Source organism: Sinocyclocheilus grahami, unplaced genomic scaffold (assembly GCF_001515645.1).
Source record: "Sinocyclocheilus grahami isolate Dianchi unplaced genomic scaffold, SAMN03320097.WGS_v1.1 scaffold47.1, whole genome shotgun sequence".
In the NCBI taxonomy this organism is placed as follows: domain Eukaryota; kingdom Metazoa; phylum Chordata; class Actinopteri; order Cypriniformes; family Cyprinidae; genus Sinocyclocheilus; species Sinocyclocheilus grahami.
Genome location: NW_015505226.1, coordinates 4,527,712 through 4,553,421, shown reverse-complemented (window position 1 = coordinate 4,553,421; position 25,710 = coordinate 4,527,712). Strand labels below are relative to the sequence as shown.

The window sequence follows — 25,710 nt, the reverse complement described above, 5'->3', positions numbered from 1 at the left end:
GTGTGTCCTTGAGGAAGAAGCACAAAATGGAAATGCACTGGCTTTATAAGCATGGACCGTATGAGATTACGAAAGCTTACACAATCATTTGTTCTTGCAAAAATCTCCTTTCGTCTGTTGTGCTGATCCAGTCAGTCAATGACCGTCAAAGTCATTCATTGAAAGGGGACAATACAGACTGATTTACCTTTAGAAGGACTTAATGCAATCTATAAATTAGGCAACGCTGCTACATGATCATTCATGAATGTCTGTACACTGCAGTATTTGCACAGGGCTTCTTATCACACTTTTCTTATTCTTATGACCCGAGTTTATGGAAAGCAAGCTGAATTCTGTCCATGTGGATCATGTCTTATCGCAAAATATCTGATGTTCCAAACTGCTTTTGTTTTGTGATTTCTTTGGCTGATTTTATCAAGCCATTTGAAGCTGATTACTTTGTTTATTTGGAAGTTGATGCATAACACAAACTGTATAATCCTCTTAACAGTTAGCGTAAGTGCATGCATAATGCTGCCATTGTTATATTAAACCAATGTTACTAAAATACAGGCTCAGCAGAATCAGAGAGCTTAATTGTCTATAGAGCAGTATTTGCTGCTTTGGGTTCAGATTTTTTTTATTACATTTTTTTTCTGGGCAAAGGGTTGTATACATTTTGTTTCACGCTGAAATTCAAAATAAATCAAATTCAACTATTAATATCTGTCTTTGCTCCAATTCATTATTAAATTTGAGATGACACCACCACATAGAATGCTGATAGTTTCATGAGTGCTTTTTACAGCTCTTGTAAGAACTTGTTCACTCCTAACTATCCTTCACAATCAGACATGGCTTATGTTCTTACTCATGAGCTTGTTAGTGGAAGTTTGAGGCTTGAGGTAAGTGAGCTTCAAATGTGCCTTAATCGTTTAAAAGCCGGTTTTAGACTGGGGGAAATTAGTTTTCTTCTCATATGAAAATGCAACTAATATCAGAAAAAGAATGTTGGCCAGTCCTTGCAGGTTTTTTCCCACCCATTTGTTTTTTTATTTTTGTGTGTTTATTGACCTTTTTTTGGTACACAGATTAATGTAACCACTCCTGTTTTGGTTGTATGTTGTTTTAATGTTATTAGGTTTTTGGCCCACTGTCTACTTTGGAGTCACCTGTAGGTTCGGAGGCACCTACACTACTGTTTAAAAGTTTGGGGTCTGTATATGATGTTTTTGAAAAACATTGATGAGCATGAGTTTCTTATGCTCACCAAAATTGCGTTTATTTGATCAAAAATACAATATTGTGAAGTATTGCATCCTTGCTGGATAAAAGTATTATTTAAAAAAATATATATAATAATAATAATCTTACTGACCCCAAACTTAATTTTTTTTTAATCAGAACTATGTAAAACCAGACTTCATTTTCTGTTAAATGGAATTCAACAATTAGGAAATCTTCCTCTCTCTCCTTTTCTAGTCTTTCACACCCTCACAGGTTTCATAGTTTCTTTTACATCCCCAGTTCTTACTAGTGAGTGTTTTACCCTTTTAATTTTTCTCTGTTTGCTCATTTCTTTCCTTTTCTTGTTTTCTCCCTGTCGCAGAGCGGAGGTGACCTGGACGACCCCTGGTAGCCCGAGCACCCAACGGCTTCTGAATCCACACGAGTATGTCCTCAAATCACACAAGAAAACCCTTGCTCACACTTTTTTTGGTTTTAATTCAGAGAGCGTCATAGGAAATGTCAAACAACGAGTCTGGGAATACATATGCTTGTTTTTTAAAGATGAGAAAACTACAGAAATCTTAAGGTTTTTTTTTTTTTTTTTTAGAACTGCATTGTATGGTAGAGAGATTTATTTTTACTCCCCCCACCCCCCCTTCCTCCTGAAATCTGTCGATTATGAGCAGTGATGGGACTGCTCAAGCAGAAGTTGCTGGATGTTAATTTTGAGGCGTGTACTCTGAACTCAGCTGGAGGAGGGTGGGGCCAGTGAGCTCTGAGAGGGACAGGGACCCTCGTTCAGACACGGCTCTCTTTGAACCCCTTCACAACCACGCATGTGCAGCTTTTTGGAGGCATGATCTCAGTTCTTGTTCACCGTTTCTGCCACCCTCTTTAACCCTGCGACTCTTACAGGCTCTATCCCAGCAGCTGGACAGCAGCCACAGAAATGTAATGTATCTGTTGTGGATTTTTCTTTTTCTCTTTTGGGGCAGAGGCAACTTTCTTCTAGTGTCATTCATTTTGGTGCTTGCTGTTAAACATGAAAATTAAAAAAAAAAAAGCCTAGGACACTCTTGAGACTCAATCTTGACAGCAGGAGATTACTCTCTGAATGGAGAGAACTTTATTTGGAGGAGCTTGTCACGGTGACTTCCTTACAGTCGCCTCAGAGACAGTACATAAGAACTGAACTCCTCCTCTTTTTCGCAGCACACTTCATCCCCTGCTCTCCCTACTGATTTATTCCCATCAGCTTGCCTTCTGGTTTGTGGTTTTCTCTAACAAAATAGTCAAATTTCAAATAGGTTTCCCCCTCTATCATTTTGACTCATCATTTTAATAGTTTTTTTTATTGCAGATTATATGGCGTAGTTGGTATTGTTTGATTGCACTCACATTTGATTAAGAAAACAAAAAATACTGAAAAAAAAAAACTATATGTATGAGAAGGTAGAGTATTTCTAAAGTGAAACTGCAGAAATATGTATGTGTATATAGCTATATATTTTTTTTTCTCCTTTAACAGCGGAGTGAAAGAGTGGGAGGGGACGCTCTCTCAGACTGACTGATAGGTTCTTGAATATTCATTATGAGTGGTTCTGATTTTTTTAAAGTAATCCTTAATGTAGGATTGTTTTTGAACCGTGCCTGTAAAAGGTGAACCATGCTGTAATGGTGTACTTACAGGGTATTGACACAAATTTCAAATGATTTTCAGTGGTCGCTTTGTCGTGTCCAGTGTACTAGACAGAATTTAGCTGTTGCGGCGCGCACACGGTGTTACTCGCCTATCGACAAGAAACAAAGCAACCTCAGCGTCCGATCACAAGCCTTCCGCTCCTTGAGTTCTCTCCAGCGCTGGAAAGCTGATCCGAGATTTACACGGGTCCTACTTCTTGCCTTATTGCCTTAAGCCTTCTTTTGCTCCACAGACGTTTTCCTCTTTTGTTTATCCGCCATCTCCATCTTTCTGTCGCTCGGGTCGGCTAGGCAAATGTCCGTCCTGTGCACTGAACGCTCTCTCCTCCACATCATGAGTAGACATGCCCCTTACTGCTGACTGGCTACAAGTTTGTTTTGCTAGTTGGCCCGAATCAGTTTTCTAAAGCATTTTTAAAAAATCGCTTACCCCACCTTTAAAATAAAGCTGGCTGATGGCTTCACCAAAGCATATACCTTCAATTAACCTCTATACAGTGTCTGTCCACTTTATCAGAGTCCTTCAGGTATTTTCCCCAGTCTTCCTTTAAGATTTATAAGCCATGAAACCAGTCAAACCAGCCAACTGAGATGAATAACAACATTATAAACTTTGATTCGAAGCAAAAGTATTTGCAAATTGGACAAAAAGACAAAGGTGCAGGACTGTACTTAAGGGCTTTAATGATGGAAAGAACATTACCATGGAACATTGCAAATGACAACCAAAAAAAAAAGGATAAATATAAAACCAGTTTATTTGAAGATATTGATTGTACTATATAGAAACAATATATTTAAAATGTATTACAAAATAATCATATATATATATATATATATATATATATATATATATATATATATAAACATTTAAGTAATTTGAGAAGAGGATCATGGGTAATGTGTTTTTGTTTGTTTTTTTAACTTTGAATTATGCTGTTGAAAAGTATTTTTTTTTAAAGTTAAAATAATGCAGGCGGGTAACTTCAACAAAAGCAGATACCATTGATTGTCCTTATAACTCACAGTTGGTCTGTCTTCAAAGGTTTATAAGTTAATAAATATAAATCAGTTCCCCGGAGTCCAACTGCTGACCTCTAAAGTTGCCCTCTAAAAACTCTTTGCGTTACAAACCAGTGCGTTTATGATTATGATAATAAAGTAGAACAACAAATACCACTCTGCAGTATCAAGCAGCATAACAGACTGTTTTTGCACTGCTAAAAGAACTGGAAGCAGCTGAGACTGAAACAATCAAGTTAAAAATAAGTGTCAGTGGATTGACACAAGAGGGCGTGATAACGGAGTTAAAGGAGTCAAACTTTCGTTAGAGTAGTTGTGAGTGCTGAATAAGAAAGCATGCTGTGATCCACTGAGGGCTTTTTCCCCCTTTTTTTTTTTTTTAAAGCAGCATTTAATTTTCTTGGAAGTCTTGAGTCTTTCCATTCCCCAAAGTCATTAAAATTAAGTTGATTTTATTATAAAAAAAAAAGAAACTGTGGTTTAGCTTTAGAGGCAGCAGTGTATTTCCTCTTGGTGAAAAACGGTTGTCTTTTTTTAACTGAAAAGATCCTGTTTCATTAAGAGGATCTATGTCACTTTACTCTGGTAGTCTGTGTAAATGATGTGATAAAGATGAGGAACAGAGTGCATTACACCACAGCTGACTGCACGTGCTCACCTGACTGCGGGGTGTCGAGGGGTCGTCACCTCTCACCCCTTCTGCTAATCAACAGCAGAGATATCCTGAACCGATTTTATTTATTTATTTATTTTTTACATCTGTACCTCATTACAATGTCTCCCACTGCAAAGTCTAAATCCCCTTAATGATCCAGTATAGACCCACCCCCATCTAAAAAGTGTCCCTGTACGGTTACACAGTATTGTTTCCCTGGATCAGGATGCCAAACGTGTGGATTAAGGTAATCCACACTCTTCAGGCTGAAGCGGTGGGGAACTTGACTGGATTGCGCACAGCCTTTCAGGTTTGTGGATTGGGAGATTAAGGAAGGTGGTTAAATGGTCTGGAAAGTGTTATGGGGAAGCTAGTTTAGTCAAAACACCTGTTGATAGAGGCTGTATGTAAAAATAACAATGTTGTAAAATGCCTGGTGTGGAGCAACGCAGGAAGAACCGGAGACAGATTTAAAAAAAATAAAAAAGAGATATTTTGTCTTTGTTTTTCCCCCCCGTTTTTTAGTTTTTCCCAATGGGGACCAGTGTTGTTTTGGACCCCCATTAACTTTCACTGTGTGGACACATTTTATTAACTGAGTCATTTATTTATTTATGAATGAATTGTGCCTTTAAGTTGACTTTACCAGGTGTGGGGGTTGATGTGTTTTTTTTCCCATATCACATGATGTTCTTTGACAAGATTTGCCAGCATAACAGGCCAATCACACAGAACACGTTTTTACATTTAAATACGCAAGACAGGGTAATGGAACAGAAAAAAACAAAGGTCTAAAGAAGCATTTTTTTTTTTATTTAAATTTTTTTTAAACCTTTAATTTACATGCTGTATTTTTAGAATGCGCTTTTAGACACTGCAAAAGACACAAGTGCAACATGTCCATTTAGCACGTTTCCATATAAAAACAGTGGAAAAGCAATGAGTGGAATGCAAAAATGTGTTCTTTGGGAACGCGTCTTAACTCAAAAGTTTTTGCATTTAAAAACACAAGATGGGAGGTAATAGAATGGAACAAAAAAACAAGGTCCAAAGAGGAGTTTTTTTTTTTAAAGTTGAGCTTTTAATTTGAATGCAGAATGGCATTTTAGACTCTGCAAAAGACACAAGTGCAACAGTCAAATGCATCCGTTAAGGTCATGGTTACATATAAAAACAATGGAATAGAAATGTGTGAACTACACTTACTATGACAGAAAAGGCTTCTTAACTGCAAATCAAACTCCTAGCAGCTCAATTCCAGACACGAATCTCAATTGAGAAGATTCACGCTAGAAAAAAACAAACAGATAATCGGTGTAGCAGATGTCTTAACTGTTTAGCGAACAAATTGCCTCACTGTATAGCTAAAAATCCCTTAAATGTTTAGCTCGCCTGTGCATTGGTTTCTTGTGTTCTTTCAAACATCTAATAAATAAAGCTAGCATCATCATTTGTAACGGCCTGCTAAAATATCTTCGCTCATGGGTGTATAGAGTTAGCAACGGGGGTCTGAGCGGTTGATTGGGATAGTGGGGGTGTTAGGGATTACCCCTTTTTCCAAAGCCTAGTTACACTGCAGAAGTAAATGAGCTGTTGAAAGAATGCACCCAGGGCAGGAACAGCCGTGCGTCCTGGGGGCCGAAGCTTAACCGCTGCCCGATTGGTGGGATTACAGAGGAAATGAGAGGACAGAGCAGGGGACCGAGAGCCAGGTAATTCAGCTCTAATTAACCACATTCACCAACCCGCATGTATTCTTCCCCACCTTTTCTTCATTCCTGCAGGATTTGGTCCTACCTGTTGAGACACAGTTGCTCTGTGAATTCTCAGACATCATTGTTTAGGAACAGAATGCCGCATGTTTGGATCGAGGCAAGAGTTTATTTTTACTTTTTTTTCGCAGGTCACCGTCAAAGATCACAGCTCTTGCGAGCAGCAGGTGTTGTACGGCTAATGTACTTGTGTGATAAACTTTCTCTCAGTCTTATCTGACTCCGTATTTGTCAAGTGACGTTAATTACGACTCTCCCCCGCTATGTCTTTCTCTGTTTCTCCCTCACGGAGCTGTCACCTCTATGTCAGTGGATATCCCTGAGTCTCAGCATGCAGCGTCCATTGGAGCTGAATGTGCCCTCCCTCTCAGCCACCGGCCCACCAGCCGGCGCTGTCCTGACATGACAGCCCATTGTGTTTGTCCAGCCAGGCCGAAACCCCTGGCCGCAGGAAGGAATTAAGAGAGGATAGGAGGGGAGAAGTAATTATGTTTAGTCACTGAATTCTGTAGATCCCTGTCTTAATTATGCGATTCACCACAAAACACTGTCAAGTCAAGTGAAAAGAGCAGGAATGCCGGTGAGAGCGGATCAGAACATGACACCTCGGAGCCCCTGTGAGGTCAGGGCAGGACCGTGTGTTTGTAAAGGTAGGATAAGCTGCTCACGTACACCAGGCTCCAATTACAAGCTTGCCCATTCACATGCGTCTCTGCTCTGCTCATCTGGTTTGTCAGCAATTTTTTAGCAATTAATAGGGCGTGAGAATCTATGTATGCTGTAACATGCGTCTGCTGCGTAAAAGACACCATATGTGGTGTAACCACTCTGCACACTTAAACTAGATGAAGACATCCTGGTGCTCTCTGCAACATGTTTTTAAGAGTCTCTGTAGTTCTGTAGGCCAGGGGTTTTCAAATTGTGGCCCAGGTATCCACTGCAAGAAATTTAAAGAGAAACAGATATCAGTATATATATATGAAGTGTATGTATTTTTATGTATATATTTATTATATGTAATTAATAGAATAAATTAAAAACTTAATTATAATATATTGAATTAATGTTTAATTATAAATTAATTCATATTTTTGTAATATTTATAATACATAAGATGAATGTATTTTGTGTGTAGTTTTCCTTTATTATATAATACATTGTGTTATTATAATCAAATATATGCAACTAAATATTTCTTGCATATTTTATATAAACAGATAATTTAGTACATATTTTCAATATACTAATTGCATAAAAACTGATGTATTTATTAGATTACATTAATCGTATAAATTATTTTAAAAGATACTGATTTAATATAACTTTATAAGTATAATGTCATATTAAGTGTGTGAATATTTTCCGTAAGTGATATATTTGATTACATTAATCTAATATATTACTTGTTTTTTTTATGTTGATTTAATATATTAATTTGAGAATTAAGATATGTTGTTAATCAAGCTTTTAAATTAACTCCATGATTAACATTTAAAAAGAATTTCACAAACAACAGTTAGTTTAAAAATGTTGTCACATGAATATATTTGTAGGCTTACTTGAAAATTCATAGCTGTCTTTATTTTAGACGGGTTATTTGAGGATCCTTGGTCTCAAGAAGTTTGAAAAGCCGTGCTATGGTCACTTTATAGTATCAGTGAACATGCTATTGTGTAAAATGTATTTATATTCTCGTTCACAGATGTACTCTAGCCTGGGGAACCAGACCAATGCGCTCCTAATATCTATCTCCATATTATGGCTTCTCTTTTGTAAGTGAGGAGAGAGAGGCAGATACGATCAGGTGCAGGAGCCTCAGTCCGCAGGCTAGAACAGGCTCTGGAGAAGACAGGAGAGAAGAGGAGGAAGTCATTTATGAGCCGAGCATGTTTCATGCTTCAGAAACCATGTTGAATTAAATAGAGTAATCACTGCTTGAGGCCACCCTCTCTCCGGTTCACTCTCTCTTTCACTCTTTGTACCTCATTTGCTGCTGAGAGGAGTGGATTATCACAAGATCACCGCGGAGGCCGGCGCAACAAATCCACACACACTGTACTTCACCACAGCCGTGGGTTTGGAGACGCTAAAGCCTGGTGTACGTTTTTTTGGCATCTTGGAGTCACGCACTTTTGTTTAGCCAAAAAACTCGCAATCAACAGTTTCATTGCGTTTGATTTGTCCACCAACCTGTTAGTCATGTGACCCTGTGTCCTGCAGCCAGCTGTCAGAGAGATAAAAATAGTTTTGATTCAGATCAACTGAAGCATTTCATTTTGGAGGTGCCCTCTGGCCACTTCCGTGAATGCTCTTAATCCACTTCTATAATGCACATTGCCCAATTGTGTATGTGCATTATCTGGACACAATGTGTGCTCCTTTTGGGCAGTCACTGTGAAACACAATGCTGAGTGTCTCCTGTGAGCCGTATGAATTTAGATGATGACAGCTGAGTGTGGAGACAAGGCAATATATCTTATTTATGGGGTGGAGGGAGAGGTAGCAGCAGGACATGGGTGTCATATTGAGAGGCTGCGATGAGGAGCAGAGGGGATGACTGTGAGCCTCTTCCGCCAGCATGAGCTACAGATGCCACAGAATGTCTGAGGATGGTTGTAGCACTTTTTTAAATTGTTGTAACTGTTTTTTGTGCTGTTTACCTCACACTTTGCACCTTCAAATTTTGTTTTTAGACCTTTCCCCGCTCAACCTTCATTTTAATTACTTTTTTTAAGTAACTTAAAAAAAAAAAGATTTCTATTTTAAATAAATGTTGAAACGTTCTATTCATCAAATCCTGAAAAAAGTATCACAGGTTCCAAAAAAAAAAAAATTAAGCAGCAAAACTGTTTCCAACATTGATGATAAATCTGCATTTTAGAATGATTTTTGAAGGATCATGTGACACTTAAGACTGGAGTAATGATGCTGAAAATTCAGCTTTGTGTCACAAAATTATTTTATATCTTAAAATATATTAAAATAGAAAATAATTATTTTAAATTGCAATAATATTTCACAATATTACTGTTTTTCTGTTTTAGTTTTTTTTTTTAATACAGAAAAATATATAAAAAATGTACTGTTCAAAATGTTGGGGTTGGTAGAAATAAAAATATATATATATTTTATTTGGCAAGGATACATTAATTTGATTAAAAGTGACAGTAAGGACTTACATTGTTACAAAAAAATGTCAATTTCAAGTAAGTGCTGTTCTTCTGAATTTTCTATTCATTAAAGAATTCTGTAAAAAAAAAAGTATCTCTAAAATATTAAGCGGCACAACTATTTTCAACACTGATAATGAATATAGAATGACTGGACTGGAAAGACTGGAGTAATGGCTGCTGAAAATTCAGCTTTGCCATCCCAAGAATAAATTATTTAAACAGAAAACAGTTCTGTTTTGCTGTATTTTTGTTTAAATAAATGCACTTGGTGAGCACAAGAGACTTCTTTCCAGTCTTACTGACCCAATCTTGGTAGTGTTACATCAAATTAAATTAAACTTGTCAAATTGAATGAGAATTGGTTGATCAAGATGATACAAGTTCTGTCAATTACCATTTAATAGCATGATCACAAGTGAAATGTCAAAACTTACCTCACTTTTCCCCCCCCTTTATATTGGTACACAGATACTTCTAGAGAATGGTGGTCATGTATGATCCCTCTACCACTTTTTTTGTTTTTCTTCTTCTTTTTTTTTCAGTGTTTGAAGCGACAGTGTTACAACGATCTCCGTTCTCCCCTACGTTTAGACCAGCAAAAAAGGCATTCAGATATTATAGCACTGTGTATAACCAATGAAGCCTCACACTTTAGTTTCAGTTTAGAAATAGCAGTACCATGAAGTACCAATAGCCTGTGGGCGTCACAGGGATTATCGACCTGAATCATATTAGTGAAGCTTCCAAATGATCGGAACATTTACTGATCTGTGTGGCTCAGTGCTTTATCCTGCTTTACTGTTCAGTGTGGAATGTTTTAATCCAGTAACAGACACAGAAGTGCAGGCGCAGTGCTGTTTCACCGTGTGCCACCAGGAGGTGGCAGCAGTCTCCACCGTTTGCATGGGAAGCTCATTTAGGGGTCCTCTGGTGGTCATTGAGAACCTGACAGCTCCTGTTGGTAAGAGTCTTGTAAACATGCAACAGTCACAGCTTCTAATTTAGGCTTTTAGTTCTAAGCTCATTTGCAGGGTGCCTCAAAGCAAAAAGCAATCTGGTCAGAGGAAAGTTTACTTTAAAAGTAAAAACTCTGAGGCGCAAAACACACTTAGCCTACCGAACTACCAAGGGAGTGTGCATTTGTGTGTGTTTGTTTTAAGGGACAGTTTATGCAGAAATAAAAATTCTGTCATCATTTACACATTTCAAACTTGTATGACTTTCTTTTGCAGAACACTTTCTTTTTACAGATATTTTGAAGAATGTTTCAACTGTTGTTGTATATACAGTAAGTCTATGGGGTAATTGCACAGGACGCAGTGCGGGCAAAATGTGGGTCAAATGCAGGCCTGGCATATGCCCCTAATTTGCACCAGCGTAAAGTAGACACCCCTGAACCCTCGCCCTGTTACTTCCAAGAGTTTTAAGAGCACATATCAGTTAACGAAGACGGGCTGAACCAAGCTAATCGCAAAAGGATTGGCAAAAATAACACATTAAAACAATGACCATCACTTTTTTTTAAAAGTTCTGTGTTCTGTCAAAGCTACGACGAGCCTGTTGCGTCCCTTCAAAAAGATGGCGTGTGAAGACATTACTCAATTATTGCTCCTAAGTGCCTCTTAAAATTTAAGTGCTGCGCTGTCTGTCAAGCTGCCATTATGTTTAAAGGCTGTTCCCCTTGTGTCTGTTCATCTTATCACTTTTAGGGCAATTTCATAACAGAGCAATTTAATCCACTGTGTGGTTTCAATCCATCGAGTTCTCCAGCGGTATCACTGGAGTATGCACACAGGCAGCCAAGCTGGAGAACACTGTGTTTTGCACAGTAAGTTGATGGCCAGTGAGGTCACTCTCTCTCTCTCTCTCTGATAGTGAAGAGTGGAAGATGAGCAGGTCTCTGTGGAGTGAATAAATGTGTAAATGCAGGTCGTTCTTCTCTAATCCACAGAGGTGGAAAAGCACTGAGCCGTTAAATAAGCAGAGAGCTGAGCCGCTTTGCTCTTCGCCTGCATATTGACCAGAGACTTAAGATGATTAATGCAGCACTTTAGCAATGCAGAGGAGAGAGTGTGTGTGTGAAAATACAGAGAGATGGATAGTGAGAAAGAATAGAGATGTGGAGAATCTTAATTGTTTTGTTTAAACAATAATGACTGCTTGAAGTCTGAGATGGTAGATTTGACGTGCAAAAAAATTGTTTTAATCAGTATTTTTGCCTTGTTTAGCAAGATCTATTTACTTGAAGCAAAATTGCTTACAATTTTCAGAAAATATGTCTTGAATTAAGTTTATTTTTCTCTCATATCATTGTCAAATTATTTTTCCTTGTTTTAAGCAGGGGTGTTTACACCATAAAAGACAAAAAAGACAAGAAAATTATGTTATATAATATATATATATATAATATATTTTCTCTAAAAAAAATTTACTTGACTTTGGCACCGTGCATTTAAAAAAATCTTTATTTTTTCTTATATATCTAATTATTACATATATCATTATTTTATGTGATTTTATATTAAAAAAATGTTTATGGTTTTCCGAATCTTTCTTGAATTAAGTTGTTTTTTTCTCATATCATTGATTTTTTTTCTTCTTGTTTTAAGCAGGATTTGTTTTCACTTAAAAAGGAAAGAAAAAATCTATTTGCAAATGATGTAATAACCTAATTCAAGACATATTCTCTTGGAGCAAATCTTAATATCGTACACAGTTTTGATCAGATCTAGTTTGTTATTTATTTAGTTGTATTAATTTAATTATATTGTTATATTTATTGTTTAAACACATTAAAATATAAACATATAAAATTATATTGTTTAAACATATATTTTACACCATATAGTGGACACATTCTGTAAATATGTGAGCATGAAATACTCACTGCCATAAAATTCACTGGTTGGCAGCACATACCCAAATGGTGAACAATTCCCAGGTCATGAGATGAGAGAAATGACAAGCAGACCACACAAACAGAGCTCAGAGATTTTGCGTAGCTCTATCTGAATTCAAGAAGTTGTGTTTGACATACCAATCCCAAGGTTGTGCCGTGTTCTCAGAGAGGGGTTGTAATTGGGTACTGACAGCAGGGTGAAAGGTCAGATGTAATCGGGACTCAGGTAATTTACTGGTGGAAGTGATTTACGTGTGTGTTTGTTTTTCATATTCACCACTCCATGAGAAATTGCGTTTTTAACAGGGTGGGAGGGAATGCAGAACAGTTGGATGCTGATTGCAGATATTCCACATGTGCTGTGTGTGTGTGTGTGTGTGTGTGTGTGTGTGTGAGAGAGAGAGAGAGAGAGTTTGTGTGTGTGTGTGTGTGTTTTCTATGTGCATATTTATGTGGTCACTTAGTCGCTCTCCCCTCTAACACAACCTTACTGAATGCCTCAAAGCATGTGGACTTTTGCACTGTATAAAAATCTGAATAAAGTAGTAAATGTAGCAGTATGATGCTTTTTGTTGAAAAGATGTTGAAATCAGAAATACTCAGCAAAGAGGGTAAAAAAATAGCTGGGTAAAGCATTTGATAGGCTTTTCATTGCAATGGGCTCTGCTGAACAGTGTACATATAGACACTGTCCTTTCCTGCAGCTGCATGTCACAATAGGCCAAAAGGTGAATGCCAGTAGCTAGACTGAACCAAATAGGCAACGTTAGATCTCGCAAAGCAATAAACCTTTCATAATACAAGAGGTCATCTTTCTCTCTGTAGATTGCCTGTACAGCTGCAGATCCATTAACCTTGAGTGGAGCACATGACCGTTCTCTGAGCATTTTTGTTAGAACGCCAAATCAAAGTAATAAGGAAGAATATGGGAGCTGTGAAATCATGGAATTGTGTTGCAAATTAAATTCAGATCTAAAAATGGCACTCTCATGTTCGTTTCGTTTCATAAGATAATATTTTAGATTGCGTCCTGTCATTCTATGATTAGTTCAGCAAGATGAGAAGGAAAAGAGCAGATTGAACATAGCCCTTAGCCATAGTTGAAATCAGCTGAAGGTATTTTCACATGCCAGCTCTGATGACCTTATTTTGAGTGGCTTTGCAAAATTCTGACCATTTGTAGTTGTAAATGGTCTCAGGAATCCTTTTATGTTTCCTTTCGCTCATCTTGCCAAAGTAAAAGTACAGTTTTGACATACTGATGCCAAAAAAACAGGTTTATACACAAGACGTCTCCACTGTGTGCAATGCTGCTTTCTGGCTATTTGGAAGTAAACCTTTATGTTGAAAACAGTAAACATTCATTTTAAGTTATTTTAAGACTATTTTTGCCTACTAAATGAGCTCTTGTTTTGGAAAATGTAAATAGAAATGAGGTTTTGTGTGATTTCTCTTAACAATGTCTAAACACTTAATTGTTAATGCTTTTTAACACACAAACTGACAATTTAAAGTAAGGTTAAATTCTTTATTATCATTTAATGCATTTGGTATCTTTAACTAACAATAAACAAGCATTTATTAATCTGTTAATGTTTTTATATAGGCTATATACACACACACACACACATATATATATATATATATATGTTTTTAACAGGGTGGGAGGGAATGCAGAACAGTTGGATGCTGATTGCAGATATTCCACATGTGCTGTGTGTGTGTGTGTGTGTGTGTGTGTGTGTGTGAGAGAGAGAGAGAGAGAGTTTGTGTGTGTGTGTGTGTTTTCTCTATGTGCATATTTATGTGGTCACTTAGTCGCTCTCCCCTCTAACACAACCTTACTGAATGCCTCAAAGCATGTGGACTTTTGCACTGTATAAAAATCTGAATAAAGTAGTAAATGTAGCAGTATGATGCTTTTTGTTGAAAAGATGTTGAAATCAGAAATACTCAGCAAAGAGGATAAAAAAATAGCTGGGTAAAGCATTTGATAGGCTTTTCATTGCAATGTGCTCTGCTGAACAGTGTACATATAGACACTGTCCTTTCCTGCAGCTGCATGTCACAATAGGCCAAAAGGTGAATGCCAGTAGCTAGACTGAACCAAATAGGCAACGTTAGATCTCGCAAAGCAATAAACCTTTCATAATACAAGAGGTCATCTTTCTCTCTGTAGATTGCCTGTACAGCTGCAGATCCATTAACCTTGAGTGGAGCACATGACCGTTCTCTGAGCATTTTTGTTAGAACGCCAAATCAAAGTAATAAGGAAGAATATGGGAGCTGTGAAATCATGGAATTGTGTTGCAAATTAAATTCAGATCTAAAAATGGCACTCTCATGTTCGTTTCGTTTCATAAGATAATATTTTAGATTGCGTCCTGTCATTCTATGATTAGTTCAGCAAGATGAGAAGGAAAAGAGCAGATTGAACATAGCCCTTAGCCATAGTTGAAATCAGCTGAAGGTATTTTCACATGCCAGCTCTGATGACCTTATTTTGAGTGGCTTTGCAAAATTCTGACCATTTGTAGTTGTAAATGGTCTCAGGAATCCTTTTATGTTTCCTTTCGCTCATCTTGCCAAAGTAAAAGTACAGTTTTGACATACTGATGCCAAAAAAACAGGTTTATACACAAGACGTCTCCACTGTGTGCAATGCTGCTTTCTGGCTATTTGGAAGTAAACCTTTATGTTGAAAACAGTAAACATTCATTTTAAGTTATTTTAAGACTATTTTTGCCTACTAAATGAGCTCTTGTTTTGGAAAATGTAAATAGAAATGAGGTTTTGTGTGATTTCTCTTAACAATGTCTAAACACTTAATTGTTAATGCTTTTTAACACACAAACTGACAATTTAAAGTAAGGTTAAATTCTTTATTATCATTTAATGCATTTGGTATCTTTAACTAACAATAAACAAGCATTTATTAATCTGTTAATGTTTTTATATAGGCTATATACACACACACACACACATATATATATATATATATATGTATATATATTTAACATTTCAAATGACATAAATAACTTTATGAAAATGAGTTATGAATGAAAAATATTTGTATATAATTAAACATTAAACAACATTCAATACTGTAAAAATGTTAATTGTTACTTCGCTTATTAACTAATGTTAATGAATTGAACCTTATTGTAAAGTGTTTCTCAGTATTCCACCAAATTCTGTGATTGTTTAAAGACATCATTCTTATATCAGTGACAACTGTTACACTGCAAGTTAGCTACACTTACAGTCTTGCAAGTTTTTGTGCCAGTTGTGTCTCCTGTAATTAGGGGTGTATGGAGGTGGAAAATTGTGAATGTTGGATCTGCCAGGCAGTGACGAAGACGCGTCTGTGGGGAATAGCTGGAAAGAAAAGGCAGGAAAATGCAAAGTGCTCGAGGGTCCCTGGGAGCCATTTCAGCACTCTTGACAAAATCATTTCTGCAGATAAAATATTCAAAAAAGCAGTTATGTTTTCATTTAAAACATCATGTCCTCTGTAAGTTCTATTTAATGTCAAACCAAACACTTGGGCTTATCTCAGACTTTCGTTGTGTTTTTGTAGCTGCTTGTTCGTGATCCATTTTAACCATTGAAGAAAAAATGGGTTGTCGACTCTTCAGCTCTTGTTTGGTTTTCTGCACTTATATGTACTGTGTAACAACCGAGCAAAGCTAAAGAAGTGTGCATGCCTGCTCTCGTTTGGAGAGTTACATTATCCTGTTTTAAATACTGTTGACGTACATTAACCTTTATTGCAAATCACTGTGAAAAGGAAAAACGTATACAGAATGTACACTGAACAGGATGTATGCTGCTATACACTCTTAAACATAAAGATGCCACAAAGAACCTTTTTTGGTTCCACAAAGAACCTAAACCTTAAAAAAAAAGGTTTTTGTCATCTAAAGAACCACTTTTCACTATTAAAAATAAAGGTTCTTTATTGGCATCTATGGTTTCATAAGCATCCATGGAACCTTTCCGTAACATAAAAGGTTCTTTAGAGTAGAAAAGGTTATTATTGAAATCTTCTTCACACTAAGAAAAAAAACGGTTCTTTTAAGAATTTGTTTTAGAAAGGTTCTTTGGAGAACCTAAATTAGTTCTATGCACTCTTAAAAGTAGAGGAATTGGCGTTTATAGTTCCATGAAGAACCTTTAACATCTATGGAACTTTTCCATTGTATAGAAGGTTCTTTATAGTGGAAAAGGTTAGATTCTTAAAAAGAAATTTTGTTCTTTTAACTGTTCACGGACAGGTTCTATTTGGAACCCAAAATGATTCTTCTGTAGCATTGCTGCGAAACCCCCGTTTTACAATTTTAATGTTTTAAGAATGTGGCATAGCTGACAAAAAAAAAACTTTTGGAACCTTTATAGTGTACAAAGAACATTTTGTGGGATGAAAAAAAGTAATATTTGTGGATATTAGAGGTTTTTCATGGAACCTCAACAAAGAACCATTTAAGAGCCTTTATTTTTTATAAATGCTGTTATTCCCCTAAATTTGGAAGCAGGGGTATTTTAATGAGAACCAGTATTGTATACTGACTTATTTTTTTCAATTTGGAAGATATTTGTAACTTTGGTGTCAAACAGATGAATGTCCCTTCCTTAAAAATGTTAAATTTAATTATCCTAAGTATATGTCTGTACAAACTAGAGATATTAGATGAAAGTAATCAAAAATAAGGGGGAAAAATATATATTCTCTCCCAGTCGTCCTGCACTTCTGTCAGATGGTAATTGGGGCCAGTAATTACTGTAAGTGGAGGGTTAACAGGCAATTAACCTGAAAGAAACAGTAGAGAATGTAAAAGATCAAGAGAATGGGAGAGACAATTCATGATGAGTCCAACTAGAGTAACACATTTCTTTCAATATTCTGATCTTTGCCTCCCCTGTCATCCAAAGGCCGGCTTTTTCATACAAAAAGAGAGCTTTAGATCATAAAGGCAGTCATCAGTGCTTAGAAAAATCTGGACAAGGTCAAGTCAGACAGGACTGAAAATATGTGGTTACTGTGATGTTTGAAGAGGTGAGTACAGCTGCACTGCCGGCTGATTTGCTTTGGCGTGTTTCTTCCGGCAGACAGTGAATGTGCACTGTGCCATCTCAAAACACTTTGAGAAACGATTCTTTGTCTGACCTTTTAAGAAGATTAGCTCTGCTAAATGAGTGCCCGGAGACGTTCTGATTCAAACCTTGCAGGTCTGCTAGGTCAACTAGTAAAATTAAGTTAAGTAAAGTCCACTTTGACTCTAGAGGAAGTAGAGATGGGCCTGTCTGTCCGTCTCTGAGAGAACTGTGGGATATGTTCGTCGATTGAGCCCCTGAGGTCTCTGACACTCCGAACAGCTTCAAAAACCTTGACCTAAGCTGATGTGAATGATCTCCCCTCGGCTCCTCTGAGAGGGTGCGTGTGCGACGGGGAAGGATGGAGGTTAGTTTATTGAAGCTGAAATGATTTTAGCCTACCTCTATGTAAGGATGTGCTTTGCCAAGCAGACTGGCTGACTGAAGCTTAGCTTACTTTTTTCCTCAATGCATTTACATTCCCAACACCTGCATCACTTATTTATTTCTTAACCACTTCCCACCCACTTTTTTGCTCCATTAGACTCCTCATTTGAATATGGCATGCTGGAGATACTGTATATTGCTCTGCCGAAAGCTTCTCCATAATCAGGGACGCTACAGACCTCTCTCAGCTTTGTGTGAGGCTGTGCAGGTTCATGAGGTTCTGTAATCGCACACATTCAGCGCAGAGCTCCTCACCTGTTCCCTCTCTCCGCTATCAGAAACTCATCCGTCAGTAACCTGGACAGTGTTAGAGGGCCTTTAATGTATCTGCTGTGGCTTATTGTCCTTCCGGCTTTGCCTCTCAAGTCCAGTGAAGTGTGGAGCAATCATGGGCCTCTGTGGAGAACGGATAGAGCAATTTTTTTTCAGAAAGGGGGGGGAAGGAGGGATGGTTACAGTAGTTTGTGCATGCACATTTCCAGAGTAGCAATCTTCCCTTCCTTTTTCCGCTCTGAATAAAGGTGATGAAATCCCTCTCGCTGCCACTAATCTTGAGCTGACAGAGAGGGCTGCTATACAAGACTCTCTCTATCTGTTGTGAGAGGCAGTGGACGCCTGCTTGTAAGCCGCTTATGATATTGACTGCCTGCTTCCTTTACTTTTCAGTGTGGCCCAGCCACTTATGGGTATACACACACTCACACAGTCTGCCATGTGTCGTCATGAGGAAATTCTTATTTTGTCCCTCACGACTCAAACTGTATGAAAGTTGAGAAAGCTATGAGAACGTTTCTTTCTCCAGTGAGTGGACTGCATTGGGTATTGATTAAGATAGGGAATCGAGAACCCGTTCTTATTCAGAATCGATTCCATTTAAAAAAAAAGTAATAATAATAATAAACACACTGGAACTGAATGACTCATTACTTATTCGTCAGCCATGCAATACCACAACTGCTATAAATCCATAACACACAACAGCACAACCATTGATGTCTGACTGCCGAACAAATTAATTTTATGAATTGGTTCTTTTTAGTGAACTCAAAACACACAATGGGACTAATGTAGTCCATTTCCCCCAAAAAAATGACTCTTATGAATAGGTCCTTTTAATTGAATCCAACCCATACTGCACAACTAGTGAAGTCCGATTCACAAAAAAAATCTCTCTTATGAATTTACTGAATCAAACTGTAGTCTGATTCCCAAATGACTCGTATTTCTGAAATAATTACTTTTATGAATCTGTCTGTTTTTAGTGAATTCAAAACGTACAGCTCAGTCAGTGTTGTCCAATTTACTAACAAATGACTCTTATGAATCAGTTATTTTAGTAAATCAAACTTATACAGTGCAACCAGTAGTGTAGTCCAATTCCTGAACGAATGACTCTGTGTCGACTCTTTATAGTGAATTCAATAAATGCAATTAGTGAAGTCCAATTCCTAAATGAATAACTTATAAATTGGTTCTTGTTGGTGAATCAACCCCATGCAGCATAACTGGTGTTGTTCAATCCCAAACGAATGATTCTAATAAACCGATTCTTTTTAGTGAATCAACCCCATGCAGTGCAACTAGTGTAGTCTGATTCCTGAATGAATAAATCATATTAACCTTTTTTTTCTTTTTTGGTGAATCATACAGCTTACAGCTTAACTTTGAGAATTAAATCAGTAGTTACTGACGGGTTGTTGATATGACAGTGTATAAAGATATGCATTATGTATTTTGCGGCAGTATTTTACAAATAGTAGCTAATTAATTATTTTAGCACGCTTTAATTTGTTTAGTATTGCTGTTTAGTTTACCAACAAGTGCAGTTATTTGATTGCATTTATCTCGCCTCTAAAAAGACAGAATAGGATAGTAATTAAGTCTGTGTAAAGACATCTTTTGCAATAATTGTTTTTGAATTTATTGAGGAAATCATTTGATAATTTGGCAATGGAATAGCATTTCTTTTTCACAAATATTTATTACTTCAAAATGCTAAAAGAAGCCTTGATTAAGCCATTGAATAACCTGAATCATTAAATTGTTCACCATTCCCATTTCTATACTACCAGCTGAAGGTCAGTCCAGCATTGTTGCTCCAGGAGTGGTGTTGAGCTTTTGTAACATGGCTATTCCTTCAGAGAGGGAGAAGACAAATAGATAGCTGTCATTCAACATTTGTCCAGAATGTCCTGTACAAAAGCAAAGTCCTGCGCTATAGCAATCTCACAATGTCTGTCTTACAGTGGCTGCTTTGGCATTGAATTGTTCAAATCATAGTAAAAGAACAGAAAAGGACAAAGATGAAATCTTGGCTGTGATGATGACACCTAGAAAAGGGCGAGGTAAATTGTCAGTGAATGAGAGACGAGAAGGGAAGGAGGGGGGACTAGCGACTGAGAAGAAGAGAATAGGTTCATAAAACACAATCAATCCAATTTGGCCTGGGCTCAATTATCCCAATCAAGGTTAATTCTTTTGAACCTGGGCACCGTTAAAGGGCATGAATACAAAGGAGAGAGGGGAATGTAGAGAGGATTTACTAGGGGAAGAGGGACAAAGTGATGGAAGACCATAAATCAATGATTTCTATTCCGAGGCACTCAGATCAACGTTTTGCTGAGGAGGACTGTGACACGATTGTGCCAGAGCTATTGATTGACACATTTACTTTTTAATTTCCAGTCTTCATGAGTGCCTGTACACGTAACAATCGGTCCATTCCAGATGAGAAAGAGGGAGTAAAAACTCCTGTAGACTTTTTTTTGTTTTGCTTTATAAAGGCAATTTAGAAATTTGTATAGTGCAGTTGGGTCCAAAACTCTGATAGCACATTGAAAATTCACTTAAAGGGATATTTCACACAAACATGAAAATTCTGTCATCATTTGCTCACCCACAAGTTGTTCCAAACCTGTATAAGTTTCTTTTTTCTGTTGAACACAAAAGAAGATATTTTGAAGAATGTGGGTAACCAAACAGTTCCTGGTTTCCTATTGACTTCTATAGTTGTTTTTCCGCTTTAAGGAAGTCAATGACGACCAGCTGTTGGGGACCCACTGGTTGCTGCATTTAAAAATCGAATTATTGTGTAAAATGAATAAGAAATATTAAGCTAGGTTAAAGTTGTGATTTTCTTCCGTTGAAGCACAAGATGCCCTTTGGATTATTCTCAAATCATGCTGAAGAACATGATCAACACAAACATACAGGGTTCATGCACATATTAAATATTAATATAGTATCATTCGTTTTTCTATTCACATTTTTATTGAAATTGATGTTAATTGTATCATTTGCAAAGGGAAAAAAACTGTATTCAACTGAAAAAATGCCTCTCTACTGGTCTCAGACTTTTTAATGCCTTTAATTATGTTGATATTAATCCAGGATCCTTCTTGAATTCTGTCCCCCGCCCAAACACACACCTTTATAAACACCAGGATAAAGAGGCCAAAATGAAAAAATTGCTGTCCGTGCAAAGTTACATGAAGGACATCAGACAGGCCGAGCGAGCCGATGGCAGAGTGACAGCCCCGTGTGATGGCTCTGACTGATAAACGCCAACCTGCAAATGAAAGGCTCTTCAGTCCCCATCATCCCCTGTCACAATGCAATTACTCTACAGGGCGATAGCAAGATAGAGGCTCGCAGGCAAGCAGATAATAAAGCTATTGACGGATGTGACTTAATGATTAGAATGTAAGAAAAAAAGAACATAAGGACAGAAAAGCGCCTCCAGATTGTCAGGATTTGTGACCATTTTTTCCTCACCGACACAGATACAGTTCAAGCCAGATGAACAATCCTATCGGAGCATCTGAATATGTACTGCTGCACTGAGCTGAATTTGAGTGGGTGAAAAAATATGTTTGACTTGAGGATCTGTGTTTAAGTGTTTCATTGTGTCCTTCAGAGAGCTTTTGACTTTGAACTGTTGAGCAGTGCTCCTCCTCTTCCTCCACTCCCTCCTTGTCATGTATTTACACTCAGAGCAGAGACTGAAGACGTAAACGTGTAATTAGTCTCCATTGTTGTCTTTGCAGATTAGGAGCACCGTCGGAGCATGTCGTTTGAGGGGGCCGTAAGTTTGCAGCATGATTGGCTGAAGGGGGGGCTGGTCGGGGCACCCTGCAGTGGGCAGAAATATTATTTCCCCCAGGCATAATTTTAGTGTAGTGAGTGTGAATAACGAGTGATTATTAATCAGAGCCCGGCAGTGTGATCACAGCTTCCTCTCCGAGAGTTCAGGGGTGATGTTCAAATTCCCTTTACTCAGTGAGGAACTGTGATGGTTTAGAGTAAGCACGATTTAGATTGAGACGGGTTGAAATATGAAGGACAATGATTAACATGCAGGTGGCTTGGGAACATTTGTGAGGGAAAAGGGGCCTTGCTGTCGGTTTTGATGCTGTGACGCTCTGATTATGTGACACATGTGGTGACATTGGGCAAAAGCCATAAGGAAGCACATTTCTGCCACCCCGTCGGTGCCCGGGGGCAACTTCGCCCCCATGTAGCACCTGAGAATGACAGTTATCAGATGGTCCCCGTAACAAAGGATATTGCATCACGTTATTTCCCTTCTGGTCTGATGTGACAGCATTATTTCATTGTTTTAAACATCTTCATGCATCAGTGGTCAGGGAAGAACCGCCGGCAATGGTGGCAAAATATGATGATTCTTCTCACACATGCACACATACATTTTATACCTTCCATCTGTTCAAGGGTTTAGATGATCTGGCGTATGAGTAATTTTTTGTTTCTTTAATGCAAAGGACATTTTGAAACACTCCGCTCAGTGTAACTACACAGCCTTGGCTTTCCTGTGAAAACCCACTATTGTTGTGGTGCTCCAAATACATGTGAAAGTGGAAAACTATACTAGAGCATTTTAGACACATGAGCTGCCTCTGGAAAATGCAAGCTGTATTTTTTTTTTGAGGAAATTCCTTAAAGGAATAGTCTGGGTTCAATAGAAGTTAAGCTCAATCAACAGCACTTGAAAAAACTAAAAAGAATCTAGGTTACATTCTTAAAAATAAATGTTCTTTACTGGTTCCATGAATAACGCAAAGAGCTCTTTATAGTGCAAAAAGGTTCTTCATATTAAAACAATGTACTTTGCACTAAGAAAAATTATCATTCTTTTAAGAACTGTTCACTGAAAGGTTATTCAGATAACCCAAAATTGTTATTTTATGGCATTACTGCAAAACACCTCTTTTGGAACATTTATTTTTGAGTGTAGAGTGAGGGACTTGCAATGGAAGTGAATGGGGCCAATCCATAAACAACACAAAAACTAAATCGTAAATCCATGAAACATAAACAACACTGTAGTTAACATGATTTTAGTGTAAAAGTATACAGTTGTATTATGCAATATCCAATATATTTTTGTTATATGCAATTTTACAACTTCATTGCCTTTATAATGCCTAACTCTTAAAACTCTCAAATGACCTTAAATTATAAAATTAAATTGTAAAATGTCATTTTAATGCAGAAAAAAACTCAAATGACCTTAAAAAACACACAAGAGAAAAAAATATTTTTATCAAAATTGTCACAAATTCTGATGATTTGAGCTGAACCCAGAAAATTCCTTTAATGGGATGGAAATTAAATATCAGATTCATTGTCAAATCGATTTGCTTGAGAAAGGACTAAAACCCAATACCCAAGTCATGGTTGAGATGTAAACAAAGCAGAGCTCACCAGAAATGCAGATCACAAGATTATAATCTATTCAGTGACAGTGAATGAAAAAACCCTGTCAACCCCATTAGTTCCAGAAGAGCAAACATACCCATAAACACCTAATGGGTTAGAGCATCAACTGGTAACATAACTGACTGGAATAAGTGTCTGAATAAGCAGCACCATATGATTTTAGCAGAGTAATTTAGCAAATGCTCTTCTCGCCCATTGTTCCGGCCGATCACTCAGGTTTCATTGCTCTGATTAGGTGAGCGGGCGAGAGATTAGGGCAGATTATGGGGAGATGTGCGGCCAGTGTGGCAGACATCAGAGATGACCTGACAGTTCCTCCCCTACCCTGCTGAGAATCCCCCCTAGACGAGGGGCCGATCGCTTGGTACGGGGGGTACTGACAGACAGATGCATTTAATGATGTGTTCTTCAACTTGTCATCCCTTACATGTAACGTACAGTAGTTTAATATGTTTGGAAACACCCGGAACGGGGCTGGGAATGAAAGCGGGTGCTAATATCGCCGGAGGTCTTTGATACGGGTGGTTTAATTCCTCTCAAACCCATCACACGATGAGGTGTCCTCTCTCATTGTGCCGAGTAGCTCACACACTGCCACTCAACGATTAAGATAAATAATGCAATGACTAGATTAATGCATCATAATGCTTTAATATTTTTCATATGCAATTTGGATTAATAGTCCTTATCTGTCTGATGCCTTTGGCTAATCTACGCCAAGACCCTTGGCACCCTGGCTGTGAGATAAGAGAGGGCTGAGTTAGGTGCAGTGCAAGGGGAAAACATTAAGCGCTGAATGAGATTATTGTTTATCTTTCCTGGGTTGGACTATTCACTTTGATAAAGCGACACATTTGTCTGAGAAAATAAGGACCAAATTGAATACTCTCTGGGGGCTGGTCTCATTTGTAACCCTTTTTAGAGGCACACACGCACATAGCCAGAGAGAGTGGAAGAGGGAGAAGCCATGTTCAAATTTTCGTCACTCATTTCTCATTTTTGCACTTGAAAATCAAGATCGCAAATTGAATCTGTATGTGCGTGTTTTTTTTTCTGCCAATGATTACATCCGTTATGTTTTTGACTGTTTTCACATGGAAATTTGCACCGGCCATGTGTGATGGAGGAGCAATCTGTTATCATGTTGTATGATTTTGACTGGCATAAAAGAATTGTTTTTTTGATTGCTGGGGTTTATGGTACAGTCTGTGAGGTATTGAATGTTATGTGAGTGTCTGGTGAAGACTCTAATCTCTTTGGTCAGGAAACAGATGTGCGTGGCACACCAGACAGCTGTTTTTGTTTTTGGATATTTGTTTGTTAACCTTAAGCTTCCCTCTAATTAAAAACAGCCACAATAACATCAGTCAAATTTCATGGCAAATTTACAGTAATTTTTAACTAAATCATTTTAAAACCTGAAATGTTAAACATTTGCCCAATCCTCTTAAAGAAAGAACATCAGTATGTATCAGTGCAGGATTGACTCAGATGTTTTGAATGGGTTTGTCTTTAATCTAATAGAGTGTGCAAGAAGAAAAACATAAAAATCTATTTGATCTCATTAGACAAATTGGGAAAATGCTAGTGAATTAATTCTATATAAAAAAAAAACAGACCCTAATCTCTGAAATTATATATTAATAATAATAATATATAAAGTTTAATGCAAAATATATTTTAATATATATATACTAATATACTCTATTATATTCAGTATTCTTTTTTTCTTTTTTTTTATAATAAATAAAATTAATATTTTGAGCATTTTATACTTAACCATAAATGGTGGTGGTAAATATGATTAGTATTATTAATAATAATACTACTAATAATACATTATTATTATTATTATTATGTTATTATGGGTTGTATCGGGGATCGACTGGCCTGGGGGAATTCTTTGCTCTGTCATTCTGTCATGTTTTTTTTTTATGTTAAATTGTCAATATCTGTCTGTATATCTGCTGAGAGACATCAGCACTCTCTCCAGCA

The 25,710-nt window shown here is 37.3% G+C and overlaps 1 protein-coding gene and 1 long non-coding RNA gene across 3 annotated transcripts in view; one reads left to right on the top strand and one right to left on the bottom strand.

Moving 5' to 3' along the window:
* Positions 1-2,899, top strand: part of LOC107582773 (protein phosphatase 1B-like) — a 46,126-nt gene extending 43,227 nt beyond the window's left edge. The window contains exon 6 of one of the 2 annotated variants that reach the window (XM_016268773.1): positions 1,592-2,899. In XM_016268773.1, the coding sequence (XP_016124259.1) occupies positions 1,592-1,621 (30 nt within the window). In that variant the 3' untranslated portion in view covers positions 1,622-2,899. Of the gene's footprint in view, positions 706-1,591 lie in introns of those variants that run through there. The other variant, XM_016268774.1, reaches the window with a different exon arrangement.
* LOC107582774 (uncharacterized) lies at positions 530-24,167 on the bottom strand. The gene is made up of 3 exons (XR_001608975.1): positions 24,154-24,167; positions 16,195-16,200; positions 530-600 (listed from the first exon to the last, which is right to left on the bottom strand). It is a non-coding gene; the product is annotated as an uncharacterized lncRNA (long non-coding RNA).
* Between the last annotated feature and the right edge of the window lie 1,543 nt (positions 24,168-25,710).